The sequence below is a fragment of the Geotrypetes seraphini genome, chromosome 14, assembly GCF_902459505.1.
Source record: "Geotrypetes seraphini chromosome 14, aGeoSer1.1, whole genome shotgun sequence".
NCBI lineage: Eukaryota > Metazoa > Chordata > Amphibia > Gymnophiona > Dermophiidae > Geotrypetes > Geotrypetes seraphini.
Window position 1 is genome coordinate 33,570,704 of NC_047097.1, and position 27,050 is coordinate 33,597,753.

Consider the following 27,050-nt stretch of genomic DNA (forward strand, 5'->3'; position numbering starts at 1 on the left):
ACATAAAATCTGTTTTACTCTTTTGGGATCCTGCCAGGGACTTGTGACCTGGGTTGGCTATTGTTGGGAAACAGGATACTGGACTTGATAGAACTTTGGTCTGTCCCAGTATGGCAATTCTTATGTCTCTGTAGTATTGTTTATCCCAGGACAAGCAGGCAATGTACTAGGTCAAAGTACTTAAGTAAAAGTATGTTATCTAAGTGGTTTTTACATTCAGGCATTTTTCCTTGTCTGTCCCAGTGGGCTCACAATCTATCTAACATACCTGATATAATGAAAAACAAATTAAAGATGTACTCGAGTAAAAGTAAAAAAGCAAGTGCCTAAAATAATACTTTTGAGTAAAATGTAAAAGTACCACAACGACAAGGTCTGTTCATCAAGAACTGCTACCGGCTTCGGCTTCATCTCCGCTTTAAAGTGCCCCAGGCAACTCCACCATTCTTATATGCTATTCTTTGTATGACGAGGTTTGCAATAGCAAAATCCTATTCCTATTTGGTTTACTGAGGAATTGCCATTTACATCTCCCTTCCACTTTTATGTTTTACTTTTAATTGCAAGCATCAAAAGCACAATAACTAGGTAAAAGTAGTAAAACTTTGCAAAATGATTACGGTACTTCAGTAAAAGTAACAAATATTATCCTGTAAAAGTATCAAAACGTACTTACATTTACTTAGGCTCTCTTTTGTTAAGTTGCAGTAGACATTTCTACCGCAGCCCGAAGTGCTAAATGCTCCGTCGGAGCAATGTCAAAGCATTTAGTGCTTCTGGCCATGGTAGAAACATCTACCACGGCTTAGTAAAAGAGGCAGTTTGTCCGGATTTTTGAAAGCCCCGACAAGCTCCGGCTGCATCTGGGGGGCCTCTAAGCATGCGTGGATGACGTCACACACATCTACACACACTCGAGGCCCTCCAGATGCGGCCAGAGCTTGTTGGGGAAGAAGTCGAGGCTTGGATGGGGCAGAACAGGACGGGGCCATGCGTCCGGTAACCCAAGTTGGGAGGAGATATGAAATAGAGGAAAACGTTCCAGGAAAGTGCAAATGGAAGCTCATGGTATCAGTCTGGTTCTAATTGTGCTGATGCCCAAAGGAGCAGGAGGAATCTGCTGGGTCAAAATAAGAGCTAGCAAACACTTTCTTTTGATCACTTCATGATGCACTTGTACTTCTCTACCTCTTATGTCCAAGACAAAAGTTTCTGGAGCCTCAGCTCTTGTATGTTTGTGTATTAAAGCAGTGTTTCTCAACTTCTTCAAGCCAAGTACCCCTTAAGTCTAACAAATATCAACCGAGTATCCCCGCCCAAGCTCCACCCCTGACCTCACCCCCATAATAATGATACTAATTGTAAAGCAATTTCTTTAATCCATTTTTCATATACACACAATATAATCTTAATACATAATGGTAACCACGAAATAAAAAACCACAAAGCACACTGTATGCAGAGAAAATGTTAATTATCATTTATATTCAGTTTTTTTTCAAAGAGGTCAAGACAGATGAGTTTAAAATATGCAATGTCATCTTAGTAACAACTATAGAAAAACAGAAAAATATAGTGCAAAATATAGACAGCGGATATAAATTCTCAAAATGGACAAATTCCGATTACTAAATCAAGTTCAAGTTTATTAATTTTAATATACCGACCATCGAGGAACACCTGGCTGGTTTACAATATTTAAAAAAAAAATTAAAATTAAATTATTATGAGGGGAGGGGGATTGTAAACATAAAATGGACAAATTACAAGAACGAACGTGAGCTTGGGGGTAAAGGGGGAAGGAAAAGTTAATAACTACATCGTAAATAAAAAACAAATTAAAGGAAAGGAAGAGAGGGGAAGGATATAACATCAGGAAAGGGGTTCGCTTCTTAAAAGCGGTTCGTATTTATTTTGCTAGCTGTTGGGGAGGAAATATTTAGGTGCTATGGGAAGCGTCTTTGAATAGGAATGTTTTTAATTTAATCCTAAATTTGTCAAGTGACTTTTCAAGGCAGAGTTTTTTTTCCTACCTTTGTTAGCTGGTGATTTCATGAGTCTCTGGTTGCACTTCCTTCTGACTGTGCATCCAATATTTCTATCTGCCTCCTGAATGCTTCCTCTCCTCCGGACCTCATTCTCTTCCCCAACAAAACATCTCTCCCTCTCCCTCCCTCCATGAATCCAACATTTCTCCCTCTCTCATCCCCCGGATCATGTGCAGCATTTTTCACCACTGCCCCCAAGCCCCATGCCCATTTCACCTATCACCCCTCTCCAGCACCATGTCACATCTCTAGTTTCTTGTTTCCAAGTTTCTTTATTCTTTGATATACCGTTTATCAAACAGGTACCAAAATGGTTTACAATATAAAGAGTTTAGAAAATAAATTAAAAGTAAAGCATATCTAATCTAAAATTAGAAATAAAAGGGAGAAAATAGAAAAGGGGGCATAGACTGACGCACTGGAAACTAGACGGGAGAAGAAATTAGGTAAGTTAATAAATACATCGAGATTGAAAATCAAAATAAAAGGAGGGAGGGGAAGATACGTTATGGTAGGGCTCGCTTCAAAAAAGCATTTTTTCCAAAGTCCATCAAAGAACTACATGAATTTTATTTGAAAGAAATTAGTTCAGAGATTGTAGGCATCTTTAAAAAGAAAAGTCTTGTTTAGACTTGAATTTTTCTAAAGAATTTTCTAGGTGAAGATCCAATGGGAAGGCATTTCACAGAGAGGGGGTAGTAACCAATATTCCTCCCCCTTGCATTTCCTTCAATCTGTCCCTCTGTTCCCTCTCCACCACCATATCCAACATTTCTCCCTATCATCTTTCTCTTCCCCATGCATCTCTCTCCTCTCTCTCTCTCTATGCCCGTTTCCTTTCTTCCTTTCCCCATGTGCACCATCTCTTTCCCTCTCACTCACACATTCATGACCAAGAATTCTCCCTTTCTATTCTCTCCCTCCTATGTCCCAAGTTTAGTGCCCCCTTCCTCCCTCCCTTCTCTGTCCCATGTTCATGCCACCTCCCTTCCTTCTGAGTTGAGTTCATGCCCCCTCCCCGCCTTCCAGCCTTTGTCCTAGAATCATGCCCCTCCAATACCCTATCACGCACCTTCTCCCTTAAAGATCGTGTCCCCTTACTTGTTCGAGCCACACTCGCTCCATCTGCCTTCAGCAGCTTTTTGGGGGGACGTGCAGGCAACAATTCACATGCTGCACGTGGCTGACCCACAAGCCTTCCCTCCAACATCAGCTCTTGTTGGATGTTGGAGAGAAGGTCTCCGGGTCAGTTACGTCCAGCATGTGAACCTCTGCTGGCTACGCGTCCCCCCCAACAAGCCACTGAAGGCAGAAGGACACACACACACACTAACCTGGAAGGCTTTCCTCTGACATCGGAGGGAAGCCCTATGGGTTGGCTTTGGGAGGGAAGGAAGAGAGGGGTGGGTGGGCAGGGATTCCCTGCAGCGGTTTCAGTGCGTAGGGCGGGTAGCAAGGAGGGATCCCTGCTGGCAGCAGCGCAGCTTCGACAGATGGGCGGGCAGGGGATATTCTCTGCAGCAGCCATGCCGCGTACCCCCAACAAGTGGCCCGCATACCCTGTGTTGAGAAACACTGTATTAAAGTGATATCATGGAGGAGGGGCTAAAAGATCCATTACTGTCAGTGCATCCTCTCGGGGGGTTTGGGAGGGAAGTGTAAAGGAACTCTGGGTCTAGGGGTCGTCAACTGGATTCAGATTTGCTGACAGGGTTGATCCAGTCCTAAGAAAAGCAAGAGTACAAGTCCCTGCATGCAGTGGGGTAAACCCAGGACTGGATCAATCCTGTCAGGAGAATCTGGATCCAATTGGCAACCTTATCTGAAACTGGCCAATCCATGAGCATCACTCCACTGAAAGAAAGGGATCATACACTTTTCAAGACTAGCTTCTGAAACATCAAGTTCTTTTGTCAAGAGTTTACCATCTAAATCTGATCATATAGGAAGAGCTGTAGAGAAGGGAAGGGAAGGAAAGGCTGGAGGGGATAGTATGAGAAAATTAATTGTCACTTCTTGCTCAGTGTCCAAATACTAACACCTTATCCAAGGCCCTTGGCCCCACATTTTCCAACTAAACCTAGCTGGCACAACCCCACCGCTTGTGGTTTACTGGGATTCCCGAGGACACTGTCCAAGAAGTAAAGCTAAAACCATCCAAGAGCTAGATAGCGATCACAGCTGAGCTGCCTTCGGCCTCACGTGTGTGTATTTTCCAGGGAGTGGAATGCTGAGCTCTAGTTTCAATAGAATGTTTAGTATCTAGAACTTGAGCTTCAAAGAACCGTTTCCATTTTGATGTGGTGTCTCTTTACAGCTTGCTGAAAGTGGTCCAGGAATGCAGGTCATTCTCAAGTCTTCTTTGGTCCCTCTCTCACTTCGTCTATTGTAGTGGATGCAGTGGTTAAAGCTATAGCCCCACTCCAGTCCTTGTGACCCTGGGCAAGTCACTTAATCCAAGTCTATTAAAAAATTTGCTACAACACTTATAAAATTTCTAAATGATTTCCATAATAATAAAATCTGGGGTGAGCAAAGAAACAAACATGTAATACTCGTAGCAGATGTTGACATTATTTACTTTGATCCTCAGGGAGGGAGGGATAGAACTTCAAAATTATTATAGAAAAGAAGAACATAAAAGGGCTGGCAACAGCGGATTGGAGTCCGAGATGCAGATTTCAAGTGGATCAGTTCTCAAAGGCATCTCTGAAAAGAAAACTCTTCAGGGAGCCTTTGAATCTTTCTAAAGTAGATTCTTCTCTAATATAGGCTGGTAAAAGATTCCATTTTTAATCTAATCTAATCTAATCTAAATCTTGGGTTTATATACCGCATCATCTCCGCAGATGGAGCTCGACACGGTTTACATGGTTAGGGAAGGAACGGAACTCCAGTGGAATTATATAAGTATGAGAGAAGAGAGGTTGGTGTGAGAGTGCCAGGAGCGGGACGGGGTTACGTTCTGGAGAAGAGCCAGGTCTTCAGATGCTTACGGAATGGTAGAAGGGGGCTCAAATTGCGGAGAGGGGAAGGGAGACTGTTCCAGAGCTGAGTGATTCTGAAAGGGAGGGAAGAGCCAAGTTTACCAACAAGGGAGATGCCTTTTAAGGAGGGGTAGGATAGTTTTAATTTTTGAGTGGATCTAGTGGAGGTTGGATTTGAGGAATTCCAGGATAGAGGGATAAAAGGAGGAAGGATACCGTGGAGGATCTTGAAGGTTAGGCAGGCACATTTAAAGTAGACCCTGGAAATAACGGGAAGCCAGTGGAGTTTGGATAGGAGCGGTGTGACATGGTCAAATTTACTTTTTGAGAAGATAAGTTTGGCCGCGGTGTTCTGGATTAGTTGGAGTCTGTGGAGGCTTTTCTTTGTTAAGCTTAGGTAAATGGAATTGCAATAATCCAATCTGGAGAGGATAATGGATTGTACGAGGACGGCAAAGTGTTTTTGGTGGAAGCAGGATCTCACTTTCCTCAGCATGTGAAGGCTGCAAAAGCATTTTTTTATCAGGGAGTTGAGGTGGTCGTTGAAGGATAATGATGAATCTATGGTGATGCCCAGAACTTTGCTAGAGAATTCCAGCTGTAGAGAGGAGCCTGTGGGCAGTGGGATGGAAGTGGGTAATTGATCAAGTTTAGGGCCGAGCCAAAGTAGTTTAGTTTTGGACTCGTTCAATTTCATTTGTACAGTGTGAGCCCAGGATTGAAGTTTGGTTATGCAAGAAGAAATGTTAGCTGCGAGATTGGTGAGGTTCACGTCGGTCTCGATGAGGACCAGGATATCGTCGGCGTAAGTGTAGAGTGTTTCTAGGGGGGATAGGTGGAGAAGATTCAGGGAGGACATATAAATGTTGAAGAGGATGGGAGAAAGGGGGGAGCCTTGTGGGACTCCACAAGTCGGTTTCCATGGGGAGGAAGAGGAACCATGTTTGGTGACGGTGTAAGAGCGAGAACGTAAGAAGTTCGAGAACCAGTCAAGGACTGTAGAACTAATGCCTATCTCGGAGAGTAGGAAGATTAGAATGTCATGGTGGACAACGTCAAAGGCAGCAGAGAGGTCGAATTGAAGGAGAACGGCAAATTTTTTGTGAGAGTGAAATTGTTGGATCTTCGAGATTAGGGAGGCCAGGAGGGTTTCGGTACTGAAGTTGGGTCTGAAGCCGTATTGATAGGGTAGGAGGACAGAGAATCTTTCCAGGTAGGCTGAGAGTTGGGAGGAGACGATGGACTCTAGCAATTTGGTTAGGAGCGGAATGTTTGCTATTGGGCGATAATTGGATGGGGAGGAGGGGTCTAGGTCAGCTTTCTTCAGTAGAGGGGTCAGTGCAATGCGTCCCATTTCAGGGGAGAAGAGGCCCGATGATAGGGCAGAATTTATGAGTATGGTGAGAGAAGAGATGGCCTGTGTGGGTATTTTTGGGGGGCAGTGACCATGAAAATGTCTGCGCGCCTTGTATTAATCATTTTTAAAGATGGTATTGATAAGAGATGCTGGTCTGTCGATCTTAATATCCTAGAGGGAGTGTACGGAGTGCGAAATTTGTCGAGAAATGCTGGTTGTTTTGTATGAAGGATTTCAAAAGTTAAGAATGCCAACTTAAATGTTATTCTATGGGGCATTTTTTAGGTGAGGCGTGACATGGTCATATTTCCTTGAGTTTGTAATGATTTTAACCGCCATATTTTGTATAATTTTAAGTCGTCTAGTTTCTTTTTGCGAGATACCTTTATATAGGGAGGTACATTAGACAGATTATGAGCCCACCAGGACAGACAAGGAAAGATGCTTGAGTAGCTGAATAAATTCATGTAAAACTGTTCTGAGCTCCCCTGGGAGAACGGTAGAGAAAATAAATATAGATAGTTAAAATTCTAGCAGTAGACTACAGATCTATAGGATTCAAATGCGATCAGCATGGACGAGCAGAAGGAGCCATTTATCTCTTGGAGGTTCCCATGTAGTGATATCGGGTTAATGCCGTATTCACATTTTCTTCTGTGCCAAGCTTATAATTCTCACTGCCATCGCAATCCATAAGGATAGCACTGTGCTTGTGAACTGTGAGAAGTAGGTTTACCTAGGAACATTTTCCATCTGTCTATATTTATTGTTCTCATAGATAGTTAAGCAAATTAGAAAAAAAAATGTTAATACCATCCATCCTTAGCACTCTGTCAGGGGCCACACTTCAAACCATCAATTACAAAGAAATAGTAGTCCTTGTTGAGAATTTAGAAGGAAAAGGCAAGAGTGGAAGAAACAGGATGGAGTGTATAGATTTAAATATCAAGCTTGCGAGAGAACTGTTTGAGCATGGAAGGATCTTAATGTGATGCAGTTGGACTCCTGAGTGGTCGTCATGTCTGTTATTGGGATTTGGAGAGTCTGTATTCGGCGCTGGAGGAATTTTGGACTGGGAGTTGGCATGAATGACATTATTGAGGTAGCAGAACATTTGGGAGTTGACTGCTACCAGAAAGAGTTAGAGAACTGTCCAGCACTGTCCAGATGTGTGCCTCAAGAAAGGTATTACAGCCAGAACGAAAGAAGTTATCCTGCCGTTGTATCGAGCGATGGCGTGCCCGCATCTGGAGTACTGCGTCCAATATTGGTCGCCGTAACTTAAGAAGGATATGGCGATACTCGAGAAGGTTCAGAAAAGAGCGACGAGATTGATAAAAGGTATGGAAAGAAAAACCTTTCATATGCTGAAAGATTGGAGAAACTGGGGCTTTTTTCCCTGGAAAAGCAGAGGCTTAGAGGGGACATGATAGAGACTTACAAGATCATGAAGGGCATAGAGAAAGTGGAGAGGGACAGATTCTTCAAACTTTTGAAGACTACAAGAACGAGAGGGCATTCTGATAAATTAAGAGGAGACAGATTCAGAACCAATGCTAGGAAGTTCTTCTTCACTCAGAAGGTGGTGGACACCTGGAATGCGCTTCCAGAGGGTGTGATAGGACAGAATACGGTATTGGGTTTCAAGAAAGGATTAGATGTTTTCCTGAAGGAAAAGGGGATTGAAGGGTATAGATAGAGGATTAATATGCAGGTCCTGGACCTGATGGGCCACCGTGTGAGCGAGCTGCTTTGCATGATGGACCTCTGTTCTGACCCAGCAGAGGCACTGCTTATGTTCTTATGTTCACTTCCATGCTCATCGTGAGAATGTTTCACTACTGAAAGATTGGAGATGCTGCTAAGTTTCGTTTTTCATTATTTCAATTATGCTTTGGTAGGCTTCAGAGGGTAGTAGAGAACGGCACCCCCTCCGAAATGACGGAGGTGATCAGTGGAGTGCCGCAGGGCTCGGTCCTGGGCCCGATCCTATTCAACATCTTTGACTTGGCAGAAGGGCTGCGAGGCAAAATAACATTATTCGCCGATGACGCCAAACTAAGCAATGTAGTGGGCAAAAGCACAACAGACATAAATTCAATGCCCGACAACATGATGCACGACCTACTCCTACTGGAGCACTGGTCTAGGTCCTGGCAACTCAGCTTCAATGCCAAAAAATGCAAAGTCATGCACATGGGCAGCCAAAATCCATGCAAGACTTACACCCTTAATGGTGAGATCCTAACAAGAACTGAAGCAGAACGTGACTTAGGGGTGATCGTCAGTGAGAACATGAAGACTGCCAATCAAGTGGAACAAGCTTCATCCAAGGCAAGGCAAATCATAGGTTGCATACGCAGGAGTTTCGTCAGCCGTAAGCCTGAAGTCATTATGCCATTGTATAGATCCATGGTGAGGCCCCACCTGGAATTCTGTGTGCAATTCTGGAGGCCGCATTACTGTAAGGATGTGCTGAGACTGGAGTCGGTCCAGAGAATGGCCACCCGGATGGTCTCGGGACTCAAGGATCTCCCGTACGAGGAACGGCTGGATAAGTGCAGCTGTACTCACTCGAGGAACGCAGAGAGAGGGGTGACATGATCGAGACATTCAAGTATCTCACGGGCCGCATCGAGGTGGAAGAAGATATCTTCTTTTTCAAGGGTCCCGCGGCAACAAAGGGGCATCTGTGGAAAATCAGGGGCGGGAAACTGCACGGGGACACCAGGAAATTCTTTTTCACTGAAAGGGTGGTTGATCGCTGGAATAGTCTTCCACTTCAGGTTATTGAGGCCAGCAGCGTGCCTGATTTTAAGGCCAAATGGGATAGACACGTGGGATCTATTCACAGAGAAAGGTAGGGGAGGGTCATTGGGGGGTTCATAGACAACCCCGCGAAAGACAAAGGTGCGCGCCGACAACTGAGCGGAAGACGGAGGCGTGTGCCTAAGAAAATTACAGTTTTTAGGGGATCCGACGGGGGGTTTTGTTGGGAGGCCCCCCAGTTTACTTAATAGTGATTGCACCGGCGTTTTGGGGGGTTGTAATCGTCCACATTTTACTGTAAACTTAACTTTTTCCCTAAAAACAGGGAAAAAGTGAAGTTTTCAGTAAAATGTGGGGGGTTACAACCCCCCAAACCCCCCACAACGCGGCGCGATCTCTATTAAGTAAAGGGGGGGTTCCCCCCCACGCCCCCCCGTCGGAGCCCTAAAATCAGTAATTTTGTGCAGCGCGCACCCCCGTGCTGCGCTCAATTGTCTGGGCGCGCCTTTGTCCCGGCACGCTTTTGACCTGACACCCATTGGGGTGGGCAGACTAGATGGGCTGTAGCCCTTATCTGCCGTCTATTTCTATGTTTCTAACTTTTTAGTTTAAGTAAATACTTATTTCCTGGCTGTGGGTTTGACTTATTGTTGATAATTTTGTTTATTTTTCGCAAAGTATTAAAGACCTACGTTTTTGATAAATGCTATTCTTGCTATTTCATACGCTGAGAGATTGGAGAAACTGGGACTCTTTTCCCTGGAGAAGAGTAGACTTAGAGGGGATATGATAGAGACTTACAAGATCATGAAGGACATAGAGAGAGCAGAGAGGGACAGATTCTTCAAACTTTCGAAAAATAAAAGAACAAGAGGGCATTCGGAAAAGTTGAAAGGGGACAGATTCAAAACGAATGCTAGGAAGTTCTTCTTTACCCAATGTGTGGTGGACACCTGGAATGCGCTTCCAGAGAGCGTAATAGGGCAGAGTACGGTACTGGGGTTCAAGAAAGGATTGGACAATTTCCTGCTGGAAAAGGGGATAGAGGGGTATAGATAGAGGATTACTGCACAGGTCCTGGACCTGTTGGGCCGCCACATGAATGGACTGCTGGGCACGATGGACCTCAGGTCTGACCCAGCAGAGGCATTGCTTATGTTCTTATGTTGGTTTATATCTTTGTACAATAATTTTTAAGTCAAAACCCTTAATGTAGGGTTCTTCTTGTAATCCACTCTGGATCTTAATTGAAAAATAGCTGAATACTTGTAAGACTACTGATTAGATTAGATTATGACTAACCCAATTTGGCCATGTTTTGGCACAATGCCTGTATCGGGGACCCTATTGGATAAAATAATACATGATAATAGTGAAGAAGGAATAGTAAACAATAACGTAAATAAACAAACACACACAAAGTCCATATGTGAACATGAATTTTAAAATATTCATAAGTATAAAAATGCCTACACAAATATTTAAACCATGGACCAACAGTGAAGACAAAAGTAAATGAAATTCATATATAAAGAGTATGTAAAAAAAACAACTAATTTGTATGCATGAAAATAAAATAGTACTGATGGACTAAAAAATGGCTGATAACAAATATTAAGACTTTAGATTATTGCAACGCTTTGCTCCAAGGCTCCAAAATCTGTGATTTAGGCTGCCTCCAATTTGTACAAAACTTGTATTAGCATGCCAAAATTGAGGCCCACCCACTATCGACAGGTCAATGTCTACTGTATGTTGATACACCTAAGTGCAATGTGCGCAACTGATGTGTTCTGTAAATCGCACAAGTCACTTGGTGACACACCCATGACTCACCCTTGCTCCGCCCACATGTACACCCTCCTTGCAGTTACACGCCAAGCAACGTTGAAGTGCTCTTTGTTGAATAGCACCTAGCACTTGCAAGCATACTTACTTGCCAATTATTGGCACCTCTGATGCAAATGAGGGCTAGCATTCTAGGCACCAAGTTAGAGAATGAGAGGGGATAGTGTGTGCTATTTAAGAACATCATTTACTATTTAAGAAGAGATAACACTAACATAGTGCACATTTGTTGGAAATACTAGGACTAGGGGGCATGCGAGGAAGCTACTAAGTAGTAGATTTAAAACAAACTGGAGAAAATATTTCTTCACACAACGTGTAATTAAACTGGAATTCATTGCCTGAGAATGTGGTGAAATCAGTTAGCTTAGCGGGGTCTGAAAAAGGTTTGGATGATTTCCTAAAAGATAAGTCTGTAGGTGATTATTGAGATGGCTTGAGGAAATCCACTGCTTATTCCTAGTATTAACAGCATAAAATCTCTTTTACTTCTTCGGATTTAGCTAGGTACATGGGACCTGGGTTGGCCACTGTTGAAAACGGGATACTGGGCTTGATGGACCTTCGGTCTGTCCCAGTATGGCAATTCTTATGTTCTTACTACTACTTATCATTTCTATAGCGCTACTAGATGTACACAGCACTGTATATTAAGCACGTATGAGACAATCTCTGCTCAACAGTCTATTTGAGACAGATAAACAGGACAAATAAGGGATCAGGGAATTACTTATTGTGAGAATATTCTGTATCTCCTCAACATGAACTCATATGGGCTGTGAATGCCCCTGTGTCTACGCAGTTCCATTCCACAAAGGATCCCGTAGCTCACACAAAGAGAGCATACTGAACCGACTGTATTCCTTGCAGGGTCAGAAGCAACAGCAAAGTGTCTCCTTCGGGTTCAATAACGGGTGGAGTTCTTGGAGAAGCTGGTCCTCTTGTTCCCAGACATGTGGCGGTGGAGTGTCGGTCCAGACCAGACATTGCCTAAGCAGGTAATTTCACTCAAGTCCCATGCACTGGGACTGGATATTTTTCTCCTAAATATATCTCCTGTCTATTATTCACCTGATCAGAAAAGAGAGTGCACTTTACAAGAGAGATGCAGCCACCTGTTTCTCCTCTCTGTCCCAATTGCAATACAACAGATACAGCAATGATGTGACGGATGGGTCTCCTCATAGGAGCCAGCATTTCAGAATTATTGGGGACGTTGAACCCAGTGGAAATGACCCCTTTCTTGGACACAGACAAGGAGTTTGTTCAATATTGGGGGGTGCTCAAGCACCCACAGAGTTGGCTTCTATGTGTCTCCTAAAGGATGTCATGAGTCCTCCTTACATGTTACTACTCAGAATCCATTGATGAAGTTTTGGTAGCAGTGAGAGCCCTTTTGAGAGGAACTGGGACTGGACACATCACTGTTTCCTTTGAATAAACTTAAATATGGAGAACCCCAAGTTCCGCCAGCTGAAAACATCTCAGCCTGAACTCTCAGGCCATCTGACCACCATAGCAGTCAGCAGCCATGCTCCCAGCCACTGCTGCTAGCACCCCTTGCGTTCTCAGTCCTTGTGAATGAGCTGGTACTTGCATCAGCGACTGGGAACTTGGTTGCTGACTGTCATCGTGGTTTGACTATGTTTTCAGCTAGCAAGGCTTAGAGAATCCCTCCAGCTACCACAATCCTGCTGCCGCTGGTAGGCCCGAGCCCACACATGGCTGTGTCTCTTCTGTAGAGCTATATGGTTAGTGGCTGCCACTTTTGTTGATTTCCAACATTTTCAATGTGCTGCCTACAACAGTGATATCCGGTGAAATGATGTTTCAGTGGATCCTGTTCCATGCAGGTGAGTCAGCAGCAATGGCCAACTGGGGTGACTCCTCCCAGGTCGCCATCCCACTCCCACCCTCTCTTGGTTATCTGCAACTTGTCAAGATCTTTCTTTCTTGCTTCAGCCATGTAAATGGTGCCTAGAGACGTCTGACTCCTAGGCGCTGTTGTCAGTCAACCACAGGTGGTGTTTATAGAATTGCACCAAGCAGTGCCTCACTCAACTTAGGCATCATAATGTTAGACACCAGTATATTAGGCCAGGGGAGCCAGCACATAACACAGATGCCTACCTATTCTGCAGCCTTAACCACACCTACTTTTTTGGTGACCCGTCAGAAGCGCACTGGACATTGGCACACTGACAAACTCGCTCCGACATTTGCACGCAGAACAAATGTGCGCTGCTGCTTCCAGGCCTTTCCCTTTGCGCTCTGAGGGGGGTGTGTGGAGAAATCCCCCACTACACTGAACACTCCCAAAGAGCGAAAACGGGAAGGAGAACAGAAGTTTTCAGTGTACTGGAAGGGTTCCCTCCAAACCCCTCCCAACAGGAGCACACCCTCGGAACGCAAACGGGAAGCCTCAAACTGGCGGAAGTTGAGACGCGCATTTGTCCTGCACACAAATGTCAGAGCGGGATTGTCAGCGCGCCAATGTCCTGCACGCTTTCGACGATGTACCATTTTATGGATATGTGTGGGTAGGCACCACGCCAAGTTTTGTTAAAATTAGCTTTTAACGGCAAGGTCAATTACCAAGCCAATTAAGCAATTTTGGGTTCCGCGTGGAACTTGGCTAGGCGCCACCGATCTAAATGCCTTTATAGAATCAGGGCCAAAATGTTTTATTGATATAAACTGATTAGATTTTTTTGTAAATGGTATAAAAAAGTTTTAAATAAATAAATAAATTTAAATACCAAAGTCGGTGTTTAAGAACAATATTGATTTTAATTGAAGAGCCCAAATGGGGAAGAGTACAAAGTACACTCACTAAAAAATCTCCCCTCAACCCAGTATTAGGTGGGACAGCAGGGGTGGGAACCACTATGGAAACACTTCCACCCAATAACAAAGTCATTAAATAGTTTATGTGTGCAGGGAAAGTCCTCAATCTTCACAGCTTGCCGCAGGAACAAAGCTTCACAAAGCTGCCACACTAGTACACCCAAAAGGGTATTGCCTGTGAAACATCCCAGGATCTTTCCCCTAGTGCAGTGGTAGGCAAACTCATTAGTCAAAAGAGCCAAAGATCAGCAGTACAACAATTAAGATTTCTTTTGAGAGTCAAATTTCTTTTCAAGAACCATGTTTTTAGGAGTCAGTTTAAATTAGCTACTAACATGAAATAAAACAATATATCATAATAATTTTATTTGACAAAAAAAATATTTTTCCACCTTTTGTCATTTCTGCTTTAATCATCTTGTCTTCACTCCTTTCTAGCCAGCATCTGTCCTCTCTCTGTCTTCCATGCAACATCAGGTCCTTCCATGTCTGCCCTCTCTTTCTGCCCCTGCCATCCACTGTCCGCCCTCTCCCCGTTCCATATGGCATCTTCCTTTTTTCTATGCTCCTTCCATAAACTGTCTGTCTTGTGCCCCTTTTCTCCTTTGTACATGATTCATTTCAGCTCTGCCACCTCTCCATTTTTCTTTGTCACCACCCCCTCCCCTATACTCTGGCATCTCTCTCTTCTTTCCTTCTCACCCCACGGTCTGGCATCTCTCTCCTTTCCTTTCATCTCTCCCTTCCCATCCGTGCTCTGACATCTCTTCCCTCCTTTTCCCTTGGTCTGGCATACCTTCCTCCTTCCCGCCATGTCTTGGCATATCTCCCTCCCTCTCTTCCTCCATGACCTGGCATCTCTTCCTCCCTCATTTCCCTCCAAGCCCTGGCATCTCCTTTAGTTCCTTCCTTTCCCTCCAGTTGGGTGCAGCAATTCTCTCCCCCTCTGCTCTCTTTCCTCCTTTTGTCATCCTGTCCCTGGTCAGCAGTTCAGCCCCTAAGTGGGTGCTCCAAGGGCTGCCGTCATGAACTTCTTCAGGCAGCAGCAGCATTCACAATTTGCTGCTGTTGCCGGCTTCGGGCCTTCTTCTCTGTTGGATCCTGCCTTCATGGAAACAGGAAGTAGGCAGGACTCAGCAGAGAGGAAAGCCTGAAGCCGGCAACAGCAGCTAATTGTAAATGCTGTTGCTGCCCTGAGAAGTTAAAGTTGCCAGGTCTTGGAGCTTCCAGGGCAGACCGCTTCTCTCCCTGTAGCCAGGACCCCTCTGAAAAGAAACATTTAGCTCTCCCTCCCATGCGAACCCCACTGACCCACCGCGAGACGACCAATAACCTCCCTCCCGCACTCGTCGGCAGCCACAGCACTCTAAACAGGCTGCTTTGCAGTTTGTGTCCTTCTGCAAGTGATTTCCTCTGCCGTGTCATGATGATGTCATCAGTGACGCTGCAGAGGGAATCACCAGCAGAAGGCTGCGAACTGTGAAGCAGCCTGTTTAGAGTGCTGCGGCTGCCGACGAGTGCGGGAGGGAGGTTTGTCGGTCTTCCCAGGGTGATGATGCTGGGGTGTGGGGGCCCAGGACGATGACACTAAGGGTGGGGGGCTGGGCAATGACTCTGCTGCGAATCCAGCAAAAGTGAGGGAGATGCCTAAACGGCCCTAAAGCACCGCACCGGCGGGCCCCCCTGACCATTTTGGGTACTATCCTTTAATCTGGCTCCCATGGAGCCGTTCTCACAAACTGCCGGCAGCTGCCCCGAAGCTTTCCCTCTGTGGCGATCTGCCCTGTCATAAACGGGAAGTTGTGGCAGAGGGAAAACTTCGGGGCAGCCGCCGGCAGCTTGTGAGAACAGCTTCTGTAAAGGAAAATTTTACTCAAGTGGCTAAAGAGCCGCATGCGGTTTGCTGACCACTGCCCTAGTGCAAAAAATAAGGTGCAATCAGTAACCAAAAAAGTGCTTAATTGTAAGGTTCACACCGCTGCTGTCCTGCCGTAGAGGGGTAACTCAGTGTCATAATCACATGCCTGTAAGAAATAATGGGGTCCTTTTACATTTATATTCTATGAGCGCCGTAGTATTTAGCGTGCCTTAGTAAAAGGACCTCCCGATGATAATAAAATAACCAACACAAAAATACTGGCCAAAAATTGAACTTATTTGCAGGTCAAAATTGTTAAAGAACAGTACAGGGGTTCAAGGAAGGTTTAGATAGGTTCCTAAAGGTTAAGGGGATTGAGGGGTACAGAGAGAAGTAGAGGTAGGTTATAAAAATGGTCAGGAACTACTTCACAGGTCATAGACCTGATGGGCCGCCGCGGGAGCGGACCGCTGGACGCGATGGACCTCTGGTCTGACCCAGCGGAGGCAACTTCTTATGTTCTTAGATCCGCATGCTGTGTAAGTCTGTAGTTCCCACCTAATACTGGGTTGAGGGGAGATTTTTGAGTGAGTGTAAGAGCAATACTGATCATGGCAATTAAATATCAACCTTCTTGTCTTTGGTACAGTCCGTGAATTGTTATTTAACATTTTATATTTTTTTATGTGCAAGTTAAATCCTTCAATTACTTAAATTCAATAGACTCACCACTGACACAGAACCAAAACGAGCGATCTTAGTGCCAGTGTGTGTTCTGGCTGCCAATTAAATGATCCACACAATGTTGTTGCTAGTGTTGCAGTTTTAATAATGTGATATGCTTAATAAACAGGATTAAATTATGTCTTTACTGGAAAGCAGGATGTGTTCTCTGCTTTTTTTTTTTTTTTTAGAATAAAAACAGGATATCTCTGGATCCAAGAAATTCCCACTCAGGAGCCATCCCCAGGCTCCTGCTGTGCTTCCTGGAAAATATTGATAGTACTTTCCGAATTGGGATGAATAAAGGACACGGGTCCAGTATCAGAAGCTGGCGAGGGGCTTCATCTCCTGTCACTCTAAGACAAGATCTATTAGGTGGTGCCAGAATCTCAGTGGCATCCGTAACTGCTGTATAATGTACTTGTGCATTGCCCTGTCAGAAGAACACTGTAGTCATCCTCTATAATACAGTAGAATCTCTATTAACCAGAACTCTCAAGCAACCAGAAAAATACTGTTATACTTTAAATAAAAATGAAAATCAAATCAATTTCTGGCAGAAATGTAACTGTAAACTTGGCACACCACACCTGAGTACGCCACACCTTGCAAGCCACATGTCTGGTAGTTCTCTGGAACAGTTTATGGTATGGCATAGTATGGGGTATAGCCTTATCTCAAACAACTAGAAACCACATTTATCCGGCATCTATCAATCCCCATGGCTGCCGGTTAACTGAGAGTCTACTGTTTATTTTTATAATGTATTCTGTGTAGTTTTATACAGTGATCCTGGGGAACGTAGGCAGCATGTTTACAACTGCTCTGAGGAGGTGTGGTTGTGTGCATGTGTGAGCTGGTAAGAGGAGGCACATATGCTTGTATTTTATGAAGTATGTGCATGCATGTAACATAGTAACATAGTAGATGACGGCAGATAAAGACCCGAATGGTCCATCCAGTCTGCCCAACCTGATTCAATTTAAATTTTTTTTTTCTTCTTCTTAGCTATTTCTGGGCTAGAATCCAAAGCTTTACCCGGTACTGTGCTTGGGTTCCAACTGCCGAAATCTCTGTTAAGACTTACTCCAGCCCATCTACACCCCCCAGCCATTGAAGCCCTCCCCTGCCCATCCTCCTCCAAACGGCCATACACAGACACAGACCGTACAAGTCTGCCCAGTAACTGGCCTAGTAAATCCCACCCCCAGGAACACTGATAGTGCATGTACCTCCCAACAATTTATAGGAGCCCACTTACGGGCATTGAGGAAGAAATTTTGTACATGGCAATCAAAAATTATTGCAAAAAAAAAAAAGATGCTCAAAGATGAGTGCCCATTATAGAATAACCTTGAGTGCAGAGTTTGGCACCCAGACGTAAGCGGTAGGACTTACACCTGCTGAAACCAGCTTGTGCAAATTTTAAGAATGCCCCGGACCTGTCCATGCAACTCCCATGACCATGCCCTTTAAGGGGTTACCCACTATGGAATCCTGGCACACATTGTTATAGAATAGCTCATAGCAAAATGTGCCCAAATTCCAAATTGTTGCTAATGAGTGCCAAGCCAGCACCTATTTGTTGGCACTGCTTGGCTCCTTAATTGGATGCACATCTTGGATCCCAAATATTGGCGCCTAATTTGGGACAAACAATCACACAGCGGAGGAGATGAAACCAATGGAGTAGGATGGGAAAAATTTATTTACTATCACAGAATGACTCGACACAAATTGTATTTCAGCCAAAGGCCTACATCAGGAGTCAAAACCATACAGATGTTCGGTGCTTCCAAATTGGTTTGATCCCAGTGATGAACTGATGTTAATTATGTCTGCCAAAGCTGTGTAGCCTCTGAAGCTGATATAAAAAACATGATGGCTATATATTGAAACACGACTCGTGTCGAGTCATTCTGTGATATTGAATAAATCATTTCCATCCTACTACATTGGTTTTGTCTCCTTTGCTGTGTGATTGTTTGTGAAGGATTTTGTTGTCTTCTGTTTTTGTCCACCCAGTTTGGGGCACCATATATAGAATCTGGGAGGAAATGCGGTTCCAATTTTCAAAGATGTTTCCATAGGTAAAGCAATGCTTTATGTGCCGAAGTGGTCTTTTCCAAAACTGCTTTCATGAGACGCACCCAACAGCCTGAGTATGCGCAGGCATATCTGCTGTTTGATGCAGGAAGAAGTGGAACAAAAAACACACATAGTACCCGGATAACACAGGAAAAAAATATAAGGCCATGTAAAAAAAATTCCAAGAATCCAAAAATAAATATACTCAACAGTTGAACCTTGGTTTGCGAGCATAATTCTTTCCAGAAGCATGCTCGTAATCCAAAGTATAATCAAAGCGAATTTCCCCAGAGGAAATAATGGAAACTCGGACGATTCATTCCACATCCCAAAAACTTTAATAGAAAATACAGTACTGTACGTACTTGTATTGCAAGATCTCACTCGTTTCGAACAGTCACTACACTGCGGGTGAATTAGGCATGATGCTTTTATTACATTCAACCGCACTCAGCGTGAGATGTGCGTGCTTGAACTATGAGTGCATGTATTACATTCAGACATGATCAGTGATGCAACACACTTATATTGTGCGTATTTTACATGACGCACGTATATGTGCTCGTACTGCAAGACAGCGCTCATTTATCGAGTTAAAATTTAAGAAAAGGTTTTGCTCGTCTTGCAAAACATTCGTAAACCATGTTACTCGCTATCCAAGGTTTGACTCTATATATACATATATACATATATATATATATATATATATATATATATATATATGTATGTATGTATACACTGTATATATGTGTATAGGTATATATAAACAGTTTACTACAAGAATCAGAACAGCTGTATTTTCTTATGGGTAATGTGCAGTGGAAAGTAAGGACCCAACACGGTCCTTGTTTAAGCAACACTAGCCTTCCTCAGGAGTCCAAATATCCTGAAAGCACATCTGTGAAATGCAGTATCTGTGTCTCAACATACCATGTTTGTCACGTTATGTTTCTCCATGCTTTGTTAACTTGCTAGAAGCAGATAGCACATCTTGCAGTTTTGCGTCGCACACTCTAAGTGGAGAAGGAGACCATACAGACGGCTATTTTATACCTTTTATTGCGGTTTACTTTATACCTTAGCAACCATGGACCTCTGAGGAAGGAGTGTTTTCCGAAACACGGACCGTGTCAGGTCCCTTGGTTTGTTATAAGGTGGTATTTTCAACTGCATAAAATATTTGATATAATAAACATTGCCTGCATCTGGTACATAGGAGTCTGCAGTTTGTTTTTTGTTTTTGCTTCAGCTGTTGATACTTCAGTTTTCGTTGGATTCCTTTGTGTTGTCCTTATTAACTGTTTTGCCATCTGTCAATGTCCTGCCATGCCATTGCCTTCTTCACCTTGGATAAACGCACATTAATATGTATGTAAACTTGTAACCTTTCTTGGGAGATCAGGATTTAAAACCAAATGAATAAGTAAATAAATTCTTATATAACCAGATACCCGAAGCGTTTGGTGATCAGCACACTCCTTTTTGAACCTTTGCTTCGGATTTCTGGCTATATAAGTATACTGCATTTAACAGATATGCTTTCAGGATATTTGGACTCCTGAGGAAGGCTAGTGTTGCCAACACCCAGACTGTGTTGGATCATTATTAGACAGTGACGCATCCCCACATTTTTAGCCCCATCTCCACACTGAAGCACATTTTTCATCCCTCTTCCCTCATCGCCTCTGCATTTTCAAGCCCTTTACCCTCACTGTCCTTGTAGTCTTAATTTTTTCCGCCACATCTTTCCATTTACAGCAGAAAGGTGATTTTATGCCTCTGCAGCCCAGTATGCTACTCCAGAGACCTGCTTGCAGCTCTACTAGGAATGGCCATAGTATCTGCAGCTGTCAGAGAGACAGATATATACTGTGTCATGCAGATATTTTGGGGGTGGGAGGGGATCAATGACCTCTGGGGGAGTTGTGGGGCATATTTTCATCCCTCCAGTGATCATCTGGTCAGTTTGGATACCTTTTCGGCCCTTATTTGTTGTAAAAACATGTCTAGCCCAAAACATCCAAATTGTGCTCTGGACATTTTGTAGAATGTTTGATTATTATTACTGTAAAACATCCAAGTGCTAAGCCTACTCTAATTCCACCCAAAACATGCCTCAAATGTTCCCCTTAAGATTTAGATGTACTGGAGGCAAAACGACGCCTAAAAAGTCACTTTTGAAAATGCCCTCTTGGATGTTTTAACTAGTAAAACTAAGTGTCGGTTTATGCTCTCTTTTGAATGTCTTTGTTGTTTTCCTGAGATGCTGTTCAAAGTGGAAATAAGCACACTGCAAAGGTTTCTGCTGATAATCCAACATAGAGAAAAGAAATGTGCATGATAAAATTACCCTCTGAAATGCAGTCTTGCAGTCCCTTGCTAGGATGCACCATCACTATTGCAGTATAAGGCTCGCATCAACTGCACGGTTGTAACGTATTTGCTTATGTCAACCTAACAATGATCTGCTAAAACATCTCTGTTTACCCTGAATCTCTGAGCCAGCTTTAGAGAAATATGAAGTGATCTTTGCTATTATTCCTTCTTATTTCAGTAGGGAAGATGCAGATAAGCTGTGCCCGGGAAACCCAAGGCAGTACCGAGTCTGTAATACTCAGGTGAGAGTCCCAGTTGATCAAGTCACATCTATAGACTCAGTGAAGTAGTAAGGGGGGGGTGGACCCCTGAGGGCACCTGCACCTCTTTAAAATCTTCACCAGCACGAGCAGCTACTCTAGCCTGCTGCTCGTGCCAGCCTGACTCCCTCTGAAATCACTTCTGGGTCACGGGGCCAGGAAGTGACATCAGAGGGAAAACCAGTGGCAGCGTGAGCAGCAGGCTGGCAAAGATTTTAAGAGGTACGGGGGTGGGGAGGGAGGGCGTGAGTGTGGCGTGGGGGCACAGAAGGAGCTGGGGGACGGAGAGGAGGGGGTGGTTGAGCCACCGCCTCAGGCGCCTCCGACCCTTGCTGTGACACTGTATATGCTCTCCCTTTGCAGTCAAACATTGACCATATTAAAACCAATCTGCAAAGTGCAACAAAGGGATGTTGAGTCATCGTCTTTGGTTTTCTGTTCTCTGTTTTCCTCTCATCATGTGTAAGATAAATAGTGAAGCACTTTGTACCCTAGACTAAAATTAGCAAAAACAAATTCTGTGTATTGGAAACAAAAGGGCTGATATTTCTATCTGGATACACTTCTCCCTCCGATTCTGCGGTTTCAGTATCCGCGGATTCGGTTATTCGCGGTTTTATTTTTAATCTTTTTTTTTTTGGGGGGGGCTATATTTAAGCCCTATGAGACTCCCTGGAACCTTACCTGGTGGTCTAGCGGGCTTTTGGGACAGGAGCAATCTTCCTACACTCCTGCCCTGTGCAGATCACTCATAGGAAATGGCTGCTGTGAACTCCCTTAGTCTCTCGAGACTACGAGGGGAGCTCACAGCAGCCATTTCCTATGAGTGATCTGCATGGGGCAGGAGCGTAGGAAGATCGCTCCTGCTCCGAAAGCCCTCTACACCACCAGGTACAGTTCCGGGGAGTCTCATAGGGCTTAAGGTAAGGTCTGGGATTCCGGGATAAGGCGGGGGGTGGGTCAGAACCGTCCCAAATATTATTTGCAGTTTTTTAAAATATTCGCGGGCCTGCTCTGCCCCTAACCCCCGCGAATATTGAGGGAGAAGTGTACATCTCACTTACCAGGTCCACATCCAGATCATTAGTGGCATTAGCTGGCTGATCCTGCTTACAATCCAGACAGATCAACTCAGCGCTATCTCGTATGCAAAGCCTTGAAAGAGTTTCTGTTCTATGCTATTCTTTTGTTTGATTTATAATCTGTTTCCTTGACAGATTACAATCAAGAAATCTTCTATAAACAGAAGAGCTAAAACAATAATCAAACATAATTTTAAAAACTCTGCAACACTTATTAATCTAGTCAGAGAAAAGATAAGCTCTTAATGCTTTCCCAAAAAAATGGAAATAAGATTGAATTTGGCTAATCTGACCAGGGGCTAGATTCACTAAGCAAACCGATTGTGTACCGATCAGTTTGCAACCCCTTTGTGACTCGATTGTTCCCCAACACGATTCACTAACCTTCTTCCCGATCAGCACCCGATCCAATCCGCGTGTTCAAATGAGGGAAACGGCATGTAAATTTTGGAAGGCAGCGATTCACTAAACAATCTCTCCAACACCGATTGGGCTTGCCGATCAGAAAAGAAGCGACTGCTGAAATAATTCTGTTTTCAAAAGCTTGAGAAATGACAAACCAGCAAAGAATTCCATAATGCAGGTCCTACATATTTGCCAGTTATTGGCATCAGTTGGTCTTGTTAAACAATTAAGTTATATGCACACAACTTCTGGCACTATATACAGAATTAGGAGGCAGTGATCTCTAATTAAAGTGCAGCCCTGGCTATTGCTCTCAGTTTATGTAGACCAGGCTCCAACACTAAGGGTCAGACTTAAAGTTCTAAAAGTGTAACTAGTTTCTTTGCATGATTTTGAAACCACAGATTTTCCCTGGGGATTTACTTTTCTGCTGCTGCTGCCCACAGTCTGTTTTGCAGAAGTGTTTGCCCAGTTCTTTCTGTGAATGTTTTTCCCTTCCTCAGGGTGAAAAAAAAGAAAACCCTAGGCCCAAAATGAAAAGAAAAAAAACATATGGCGGAAATGTCACAGTGGTTCCTTCCCTATCAAACTCAGTGCTGAACTGATGCCCCTTTCTCTGGCAATCATGAAAGACTGATTAAATAAATGTTTTCTGTTCAGGACTGTCCCCCTGGATCCATAGATTTCCGACATCTTCAATGTGCTGCTTACAACAACAAGGATATTTTTGGAAATTATCATTATCAGTGGGTCCCGTTCCAAACAGGTGAGTCAACAGCAGTAACCATCCTCCCCATGATTCACAGCTTGTAGGAATCCTAATCCTTTGCTGAGAGACCAACTTCAGCTGCCACCCAGCCCCGCCTCTTCAAGTCCAGCCCATGAGCCCCAGTGTAGGGTTACCATATGGCTCCAGAACCATTCTGTTCTTCTGTCCAATTTCAATTGTAGTTCAGCCCTCCCCTCTATTTGTTCCAGTATGTCATGTTACGTCTTATGTCCTTGTACACTGCTTAGACAGCTATTATAAGTGGTATGTCAAATTTGAAGAAACTTGGAAACTTAGGACAGATTGAGATATCTGGGTTTTATTTCCAGTGAAAGCAATGGAAGTAAAACCGGGATGTCTCAATCTGTCCTTCTTTTTCTGGAGCCATATGGTAGCCTTAGAAAAGAGGAGTATTCTAATGGTTAGTTCAGGGGAACTGGCTTCAATTCCCACTGCCGTTCTTTGTGACTCTGGGCAAGTCATTTCACCCTCCGTAGTCCCAGGTACAGAAATTTAAGATTATGAGCCCGCTAGGGGCAGAGAACGAACCTGTATATAATATGCAAACCACTTTAGCTGTACCTCGGAAGGTGGTATATCAAATTAATTATCCTTACTGTTAATTCACATTTGTGCATTATGTAATGTAATGTAATGTAATTTATTTCTTATATACCGCTACATCCGTTAGGTTCTAGCATTATGTAAGCTGCATGTGTGTATTTGCATTAAGCTTCTTCAGTGTAAACAGTGGGAACAAAGTAGGTTTGTTAAGAGTTATCTTACTTTCTTTTCCTTCTTCAGGACACAGTGACTGTGATCTAAGCTGTCTTGCTGAAGGGCAGAATTTTTACTATACATTTGGACGTGTTTTAGATGGGACAAAGTGTCACACAGACTCTGATGGAGTCTGCATCAACGGGCATTGTCTGGTAAGTTCTCTTGCTCTCTTGTCCACTTGAGAAAAATGAACCTTCTTATGCTCCTGTTTAGGTCTTGTAAGTATTTTGGCAGTTTTGTGATGCTTAATAAACTGTAAAGTGCAATGAAATAGGGACTGGGCAGCAAGTGACCTCAATTTCCAGGAGCCTCAAACTGCAGGTACAGAACAAGATCACAGGAGACACCTAAGTAGGGTTACCAGACATCAGGGTTTTGGACTTTCCAAAAACCGGCAGTTTGTCTGGGTTTTGGAAAGCCCCGAGCTCCATCCGCGTCTGTCGGGCCTTTGACAAGCATGCGCAAATGACGCACACGCATCCGTGCATGCTGGAGGTCAGAAAAAAAAGACGTGGCTTTTGGAGGCAGGGCTGGACACAGAACAAGGCGAGGCTGAGGTGGAGCCATGCGTCTGGGTAACCCTACTCCTAAGAGCCTATTTTCTAAGCAGAAGGTGACTTTCATTGCATGCTAACAGTGTGGCACCACATTAACTGTCAGTGCACCCTAACTGTTGCATTAAGCACCTAATTTGGACATTCCTACTAGGGCAGGGGTCAGCAACCTATTTAAAGCACAGAGCCATTTTATCCCAAATGTTTGGCCCAAGATTTTACAAAGAGCCGCAATGGGTAGAGAAGGGGGGTTAAATGCGATATAGGTTTATATGTATTTAACACAAAAACAAAACCGTTATGTCCATTTCTCCCTCTCTCTTATCCCTCCTGCAACGTACTTCCTTCCCCCCAACCCCACTCACAGGCAGCTGTGGGAATTGCTGCCACTAACCCGTTGAATATGAGACCGTGGACGCAGGAGGTACAATAATTGGCAGGGGCGATGGCAGCTCCACAAATGAGTTGAAGGCGTTTATCATTCTGAAAAGACCTGCATGTGGCTCACAAGCTGCGGCTTTCAGACCCCTGTACTAGGGAGTGTACAGAATGATCAGGGACTGGGTTGTGCAGTTACTGTAGAGCAGCGTATCGCAAACTGTGTTATGCAGTGAGATTCCAGGTGTGCCGCGAGATGGCGGAGAGGCGCAGGTGCCAGCTGACTGCTTACAGATCATGCCTCTCGTGGTGAGAGGCATGTCCTATAGTCAGTCAGCCTGCGCTGCTACCTCTCCTCCTTCAACACCCCCCTCCCCACCGGCATCGTGATAGCAGGCTCAGGGCTGTGATTGCAGGGTCTCTGAGCATGTGTGGACGTGAGCGTGATAGAAACATAGAAATAGACGGCAGATAAGGGCCACGGCCCATCAAGTCTGCCCACTCTAATGACCCTCCCTATTTATCTTTGCGGATAGATCCCACATGTCTATCCCATCTGGCCTTAAAATCTGGCACGCTGCTGGCCTCAATAACCTGGATTGGAAGACTATTCAAGCGGTCAACCACCCTTTCAGTGAAGAAGAATTTCCTAGTGTCACCCTGCAGTTTCCTGCCCCTGATTTTCCACGGATGCCCCCTTGTTGTCGCGGGACCCTTGAAAAAGAAGATATCCTCTTCCACCTCGATGCGGCCCGTGAGATACTTGAATGTCTCGATCATATCTCCCCTCTCTCTACGTTCCTCGAGTGAGTAGAGCTGCAACTTCCCTAACCGCTCCTCGTATGGGAGCTCCTTGAGTCCCGAGACCATCCTGGTGGCCATTCTCTGGACCGATTCCAGTCTCAGCACATCCTTGCGGTAATGCGGCCTCCAGAATTGCACACAGTACTCCAGGTGCGGTCTCACCATGGATCTATACAGTGGCATAATGACTTCCGGTTTGCGGCTGACGAAACTCCTGCGTATGCAGCCTATGATTTGCCTTGCTTTGGATGAAGCTTGCTCCACTTGGTTTGCAGATTTCATGTCTTCCCTGACAATCACCCCTAAGTCTCTTTCCGCTTCAGTTCTTGTCAGGATCTCGCCATTTAGGGTGTAAACCTTGCATGGATTTCGGCTCCCCAGGTGCATGACTTTGCATTTTTTGGCATTGAAACTGAGTTGCCAGGACCTAGACCAGTGCTCCAGTAGAAGTAGGTCATGCATCATATCGTCTGCCATTGAATTTTTGTCTGTTGTGCTTTTGCTCACTACATTGCTTAGTTTGGCATCATCGGCGAATAATGTTATTCTACCTCGGAGCCCTTCTGTCAAGTCTCTTATATAGATGTTGAACAAGATCGGGCCAAGGACGGAGCCCTGTGGCAATCCACTTATCACCTCTGACATTTCGGAGGGGGTGCCATTCACCACTACTCTCTGAAGCCTACCTCCAAGCCAGTTCCCAACCATTTGGTCAATGTGTCGCCCAATCCTAAAGAACTCATCTTGCTCAGCAACCTACGGTGTGGTACGCTGTCAAATGCTTTGCTGAAATCCAGGTAGACGATGTCCAGGGACTCACCAGCATCCAGCTTCTTCGTCACCCAGTCAAAGAAGCTGATCAGGTTGGATTGCCGTGACTACAAAAAGGTGGCGAGACACGGCTGTAGAGATTATTAGTCCCGTTAACTGCTAGCACAGCAGAAGATGCGGTGCGTTTACTACACCTCCAAAGGTGTACCTAAATGCATTCAGTCGGTGGTGATGATCACTGTTGCACGGGAACAGGGACCCATGGGGCCCGCAGAGATCCTGTGGGTTCCCTCTTCGAGTCACGGGAATCCCATGGGGATGCCCCCTTGGGTCACGAGGATCCCGT

General features: G+C 44.4%; 1 protein-coding gene across 2 annotated transcripts in view; it reads left to right on the plus strand.

Moving 5' to 3' along the window:
- The window catches only part of ADAMTSL5 (ADAMTS like 5), a 155,669-nt gene that overhangs the window by 51,797 nt on the left and 76,822 nt on the right, over positions 1 to 27,050 (plus strand). The window contains exons 3-6 of one of the 2 annotated variants that reach the window (XM_033920325.1): positions 11,880 to 12,007; positions 21,083 to 21,143; positions 23,309 to 23,414; positions 24,222 to 24,349. In XM_033920325.1, coding sequence (XP_033776216.1) covers positions 11,880 to 12,007; positions 21,083 to 21,143; positions 23,309 to 23,414; positions 24,222 to 24,349 — 423 coding nt within the window. Of the gene's footprint in view, positions 1 to 11,879; positions 12,008 to 21,079; positions 21,144 to 23,308; positions 23,415 to 24,221; positions 24,350 to 27,050 lie in introns of both variants that reach the window. The other variant, XM_033920324.1, reaches the window with a different exon arrangement.